This window comes from Cariama cristata, unplaced genomic scaffold (genome assembly GCF_000690535.1).
Source record: "Cariama cristata isolate BGI_N322 unplaced genomic scaffold, ASM69053v1 scaffold7728, whole genome shotgun sequence".
In the NCBI taxonomy this organism is placed as follows: domain Eukaryota; kingdom Metazoa; phylum Chordata; class Aves; order Cariamiformes; family Cariamidae; genus Cariama; species Cariama cristata.
The window spans coordinates 38,084-44,827 of NW_009630580.1; the positions used below are offsets into that span (position 1 = coordinate 38,084).

Genomic DNA, 6,744 nt, shown 5'->3' on the forward strand with positions numbered 1-6,744 from the left:
TGTAGCCAGTTCCCGAAGGTCTCTGTGAGAGGAATTCCTGCTTTTCTGGTACGTGTTTGCTTCTGGGCTATTTACTTGTGCTCCGCTCCAATTCAAGTCTGGACACACCAGTGTCTTCAACCCACTGCTTCCACGTCTGTGTCCCCTGTTTGTTCTGCAGACCGACCTCGGACAGATCGCTCTGCTGGGTCATCCACACGTTCTGCAGCTTTTGGTGGACTTTTTCTGGGTACTGGGGTGACAGGTGAGTGCGCTTACCCTTCTCCTGGGAGCATCAGCACATGCAGCAGGACCGGGAGAAAGCTGTGGTGAAGAGGTTCACGTGGCTGTGACTGGGAGAGATGGCACCGTCCAGAAGCATGGTCTCAGGCGTGTCTTTTGGAATATGTCCTGGTACCTTCTAGTGTAGCTCCACTTTGCTTTCTGCTCCTGGCCTAGAAGCTGGGATCTGCAACTATATTCTGAATTTCTGACCTCATTTGTGAGCTGGAAGCAGCCATGAGCCCCTCTGTTGGGCTCATGATCCCAAATAGTATGACAAACTAGCAGGTTTCTGTTGGATGCAGAAAGAGGGTTGTGACCCCTACCTTGGGAATTGCCATCAATTTGGAAATTGCTGTTGTTTTCAGTCATTTTATGAGGAATCTAGAAAAGATCTTCTCTCCTCCCCTATAGTTCTGTTGAAAACGAAACCTCTTTTAGAACACTAAGCAGAAAAGACCAATTCAAGGTCAGGCTAAGAGCTTGTCGGTGTTCGGGCCACAGTGCTGAGTGGTAGTTTAGTCGTAGAGAAATTCACCTTTTGTTATTGCACCTCTCCTTGGAGATGGCTGACCACATCGATGGTTTCACTATTTTACTTTGTAATTACAGATTCCTCTCACCTCGTTTATTAAAATCACTATGTGTCCAAATAGGCCATCTTTTATGCAACATCATAACAAATAGATACAATTAATTATGAGCCTTTAAATATATGTATCTGAGTTGCAATGATTTTTGCATTGTGAAATTTCAACACTTTAAAATTATTTCGCTGAATGAGATGACTCATTATGCCTGGGAAAAAAGATCTTGTAATTTCATTGTATTTTCCTGTCATTAAAAAATATTATGCTTCAAGCAGATGAAGGACAGCAAAATTTGCAGCCCCGTTATTACTAGATAGTGGTAGCAAAGAGAAGTGCATTACATTTGCCTACAGATATGTAAGTGTGTTTTACCATCCACTTTTTGTTTCTTTAAAAAAAATAAATTATCAATTTAGAGGACAAAGTAGAGCTGTGGTTTGTAGACAACAAGCCTGGACACACCGGTGTCTTCAATCCACTGCTTCCATGTCTGTGTCCCCTGTTTGCTCTGCGGACTGACCCTGGACAGACTGTTCTGCTGGGTCTTCCACACGTTCTGCAGGTTTTGGTGGATTTTTCGTGGGTACTGGCATATTCCCAAGGGGAGTGGGCATGTTTTGTGTGGGTGTTGGCACGTTTTCAGTGGTTGCTGGTATGCTTTCGATGGGTTTTGGCATATTCCCAGTGGGTACTGGCACGCTCTCGGGAGGTATTGGCACCCTTTCTGGGACCACGGGCATGCTTATAGCGGGCTTTGGCACATTCTCAGTGGGCGTTGTCGTATTTTCAGTGGGTGCTGGCGTGCTCCCAGTGGGTGCTGGCATGTGTTCAGTGGGCGTTGGTGTGCTCGTGCTGGGCTGTTCACAGTGATTCCCGGTCTCTGACTGGGGGGTGAGTGGAGAGGTGAGCTCTGGCATCAGGATGGCATTACGTGTTTGAGCATCATGGGTGTCTGGATTGCTGCTGTTGCTTGGGAGGGACATCTCTGCCTTGTGGGACACCCGGAAAGCTTCAGCCAGCTCCTTCAGCATGTTCTCATCAGCAGTGCACAGCTCAATGCTCGCCTGCTCAGAGGAGGAAGGGTTCGTATCAGCGTCGTCGTCTTCTTCTGAGATGCCATTTCCATTCACCTCTTCAGGGAACTGTGCTTGCTTTATTTTTTTGTACAATTCATTCCTCTCTTCCTGCAGAGCCCGGCAAAGGTTCTCTAGCCTCTGGATTTTCAGCACGAAGCACTCATATTCCTTGGACCTCATGGTTTTCTGTGGTCAAAGACATCAGAGAAAGGTGCAGACTGAGTTTGGGTACATGCAGTTCCTTGGTGGAACTGGCAATTTGGAAACAATTTGAGATCTAGGCAGCCCTCACAGGACTCTGCCAGGTAGCTGGCTTTCATCGACTGCTCTGCAATAGCTATGGTCTTTTCATGGAATCATAGAATCATAGAATCATTATGGTTGGAAGAGACCTCAAAGATCATCAAGTCCAACCGTATAGCTGATGCCACCATGTCCGCTAAACCATGTCTTGAAGTACCACATCTAAACGTTTTTTGAACATCTCCAGGGACGATGACTCCACCACCTCCCTGCGGAGCCTGTTCCAATGCCTAACAACTCTAACAGTGAAGAAGTTCTTTCTAATGTCCAGCCTGAACCTCCCCTGGCGCAACTTGAGACCGTTTCCTCTCGTCCTTTCGCTAATTACCGGGGAGAAGAGCCCAATCCCCACCTCGCTACACCCTCCTTTCAGGAGGTTTTTGTACTTTTGTACTGAAGCTTCAAGGGGAAATTCACCCCTGTTACTGCAGTGTATTAGCATTCTCCATACAGATTCAGCTCAATTTCGCTCAAAAATATTTGCAGGAATACCTGTTGATGATCTGCAGAGATGGAAAAAACATAGTGGATGTCCCTACAGACAAGCATCTGAAAGCCTACCCGGACTTACGGTGGGTGTAAGTGTGGATTTGGGGGAAAACAAACTGGATTATAATTTTTGTTTATTTTGCTTCTAGGTACTGTGAGAGCAGCCTGAATCGGAACATTTTCTTGCTTCTACACCCAGTGAGGAAACAAGGGATACAGAAACCTGTAAAAATAGCAAAAACAGAGCTACAAAGCTAACCAGAAAGACCTGGTCCAAGTTCAGTGTAAGTTTGGGGTGAAACTTCAGGCAGCCTCTTATCTTAGTTGAAGGAGTTCCAACATGCTCATGAACTCCCTCTGCAACGCCCCTGCGACAGCACGTTTGAAACGACGGTGAGCCACAGTACTTGCTTTTGGCTCTTAGAGTTTGCCTGCACAGGAAGTTAACGAAAGGTGGGAATTTAAAGTTCATTAGCTAGAGCACGTTAATTCCCTGGGTGGATGCTCTTATGCAGAAAGAAAGTAGCGTGAAGTGAACTAATGCCAATTTGCTTCTATGTGAGAGCATTAACAATCACGCGTTTTTAGAGCACTTAAAATTCACAGTTACATAATTCAGTTTCTCGCGGATGTAATGAAATGGCTCTGCACAATCAAAAAGCCCCAGAAGTTGGGATTGTCTTTTTCTTTAAAGACATCTAATTATCAAGGTAGCTTGAAAAAAAACAACCCTTAGATTCAAGAACAAATTTTTCATTACTTCTGGCAGTTTCAACTCATCTCATCTCCTAGCTCAAGCTTTGTGTGAGGAAAGAGGTGCATCCTGAGAAGAAAAAGACTGCTCACCTCTTCAATCATGTCCAGTAACGCTCTGTTACAGTTCTCAAACCTGGATTTCCACGTAGCAGTATCCTTTTCCAGTTTCTTCATTTTCTTTGTCATCTGTAGAAGCAGGAGGAAAAGGTGAATCACAACAGGAATTCCATGCTGCAGATGAAATTAGGGCAGCCCTTTTATTCAGGTCTTTGGCTGTACTCATAACTCTGCTACCAGCACCTGTAGCGGCTGTGCTAAGTAATAATTTATGCTAAAAGGGATGGATTTTGTTTTAAGTAGCTGCCATATAACTTTCAGCCTCCAGTCTGTAGTCCAAAAGTAGGACCACTTGATTATGTGGTTAAAAGTATAGCCAACTCCCAGAGTACAAACTACCACAAAGACAAAAAAGGCAAAGAAAAGGTGGCATTATTCCGTTTGTCTCTTTACCAGACCACAGTGTTAGATTGCTGGGAAGCTAAAGAAGGGCTTGTATTTTCTGAGCCAGCACTGCCAAGGAAGTTCCCTGCGGATTAGTCACCTCTGTCTACCTCCAAAACACACCACTAGCTAAATAGCAGTTATGGTTTTCTCCAGACTGAACTCTCTGTGAAGATCATTAGAGGTTGCCTGCATCGGGGCACCAGGATTTTGGGGCCGGGTGGCAGAGCACAACTTTGTTTGTTATGAAAGTGGGTATAACATGGGGGGGTGTTTGGGTTTTGACTCCCATTCCTTACAGGAAATAAGTACACTGGATGCAAGGAAAGAGTCACTTGGGCTTAATGGTGGGAAGGTGTTGGTGGGCTTCAGCTCTGCCTGCACACTCCAGTGGGAAGATGTGTAGCCTGTGTCAACTTTTCTGTGCCAGTGTCAGTCACCCAGGAGGGTCCGGGCACTCCTGGGGACATGGGCTGGCAAATGCAGCTCCAGACTCCCCCTTTGATATCTCTGAGGGGTCTGTACCCAACACCACATTAGGTTTTGGGTAAAATGTTTATGCTTCCTGGCAATTTTGGTTTTAACTGAAAGGGAGAGTGAAACGTTCGGCTCGGGGTGTTGAAGTCTAAGCTGCTGTCAGTCATGGCTGAGCGTGACACAGATCTTATTTGGATGTTGATGAGATTGTTCTCCAAAACGTGCAGAAATGGTCCCATCCCAGATAAAATTATTGCAGTGAGAAATATCAAAATCTAAAAGGAAAGTCTCAAGCACAGAGTTCAGGTCTGAGCTGCTACTCACTTTCTCCATCTCCTGTTTGAACGTGGCAAACACTTCATTGCTTTTGGTCAATGTTTTCTGAAATTCTTCAAACCTTTCAGAGTAGAGAGTGATCTGCATTAACAGAGAAAAAAACCCCAACAGTAATTTCAGAGTCCCCAGGATGGTGATCTACTTTGGTAGAAGATAATAAAGTAAGTTTTGTGTTTGGACGTGGAAATTCTCTTTGGAGACCATGAAGCACAAACATCAAGGAACTGAAACTCTGCATCTTTTTAAGGTTGCAAACTATTATGATTCCTCTGTTGCAGAAAGGTAAACTGAGAAAGAATAGAAAGACCCACGCCAGTGATTTTAAAAAAGACCTGGGAATTATGGGTGCCTTATTCTCTGGAATGTTGCAGCTGTGGTGTCTCTACACAGGGTACCCAGAAACAAAAGAATTCTCTAGAAGTGGAGACTTCTGAAAACACTTCCCTTGGTAACTCTGTGGAGACTTCAAGAGGACAGCATTAAAGGCTGCAAAGATTTCCAGTCCCTGCCTTTCCTCACAAGCCCTCTATATGTCTTTTCTGTGTACAGTTGTGGCTAACATCTACAGGAAAGGACTCCTAGGATGACCTACAGAATGGAAAACGATAATGTGATCCCTGAGCCATCTCCATGGGCAGGGCCTAACCTGAGCTGGTCCCACCACTGATGCTGTGCAGGACCAGGCAGTGGGATTAACTCGAGGTGAGAGCCAGCATGGTCAGAGCTCTGCCTGAGCTCTAAGCCTTGCTTCACCGTGCAGACGTCGCCAAACTCCAACTGTATCCCGCGGGCATTCTGGCAGGCTTTGGCAGAGGAGCTCGGTGCAGCCTGACTGCCCAACTCTTTACCTGCCACCTTCATTACCCAACAAGCCAGGCTGGGAGCTGGGTGCTACCCTGGCTACGCTGCTTCTGATATCCGAGCGAGTTGGGGGAGTGGCATCCCCACATCACGCTGCAGCCACCGTTTCCCCTCTTCCATCGTTCCAGTCCCCACTGGGTGGCTCAGGCTGTGGCCAGGAGCTGTACCAGGCAGCACTTGATGTGCTTCACTGGACTCCACGGTGGAAGAGGAGCATCGCTGCTCCCTTCCTATGTTAGCTGGCACGCGGGGTAGCCTCACCACTGAGCAAAACCCACCCTTCGCTTCACACTGCCGTGATCCTGCACTGGGTTCCTTCACGCTGCATCCCGGCACCGTGGCTTGAGTGAGCTGAGAGGGCAGCTTTGTTTTGTAGCCTGCGTGTGGACTGCAGCTGCGGGCAAGGCCGGCAAAGGCAGAGAAAATAATCCCCTGCCAGCCTCTTCTGCCCGTTTCACTTCATGAAGCAGAGCAGAAGAAAGATCTGTTGGAATGTGCCAGCATTTAAGACTATTAGGGCTCCATATTTTGCTCTCAGCTTATACCTGGTAGCCATGTGAAAGTTCATCTGTGGCTGTATTTTGTCAGTAATCCATATTTTTATATCTAAAATCTGTGGATGTTTTTGGAAAAAATAAAAAGAAAAAGCTAGCCTCCAGCCAGATGCCTGAGTCCTGCAGGCTGCTCTTGAACCTCCCGTTGCTTTGTGCCCACCTCGCCTCAGCCACCGCGTGTTACACCAGTCATTCTTTTTCTAACGAGAGCTGTCAGGCTGGACAGATGAAATGTCTAATCACCTAGACCTAGTTTTTCTGTAAGATTTTCTTGTTTTCGCTTTTTTTTTCTGGCTGGGAAAAGTACTTTCAAAGCTCCAAAATCATGCAGGATGCTATACAAATAAATCACAGTTCTCTGCTCTTTGGAAAAGAAGACGAGCTCCAATTCATCCGCTTCCTTCTGGTACCAGCGCATCCCCAGCAATGTTTCGGTGATCAGACTCAGACATTTCATCTGTCGAACCTGACAGCTCTCATTAGTAGGAGAGCGACTGGTGTAACGGGCAGTGGCTGAGGCGAGGGGGGTGGGGGGCACCG

The 6,744-nt window shown here is 46.5% G+C and overlaps 1 protein-coding gene across 1 annotated transcript in view; it reads right to left on the bottom strand.

Annotated features, from left to right (window-relative positions):
• Nucleotides 1–1,321: 1,321 nt before the first annotated feature.
• Nucleotides 1,322–6,744, bottom strand: part of TXLNB (taxilin beta) — a 28,069-nt gene continuing 22,646 nt past the window's right edge. The window contains exons 7-9 of the mRNA XM_009705595.1: nucleotides 4,778–4,870; nucleotides 3,566–3,661; nucleotides 1,322–2,113 (exon numbers count right to left, since the gene is read on the bottom strand). Of these exons, the coding sequence (XP_009703897.1) occupies nucleotides 1,322–2,113; nucleotides 3,566–3,661; nucleotides 4,778–4,870 (981 nt within the window). The remainder of the gene's footprint in view (nucleotides 2,114–3,565; nucleotides 3,662–4,777; nucleotides 4,871–6,744) is intronic.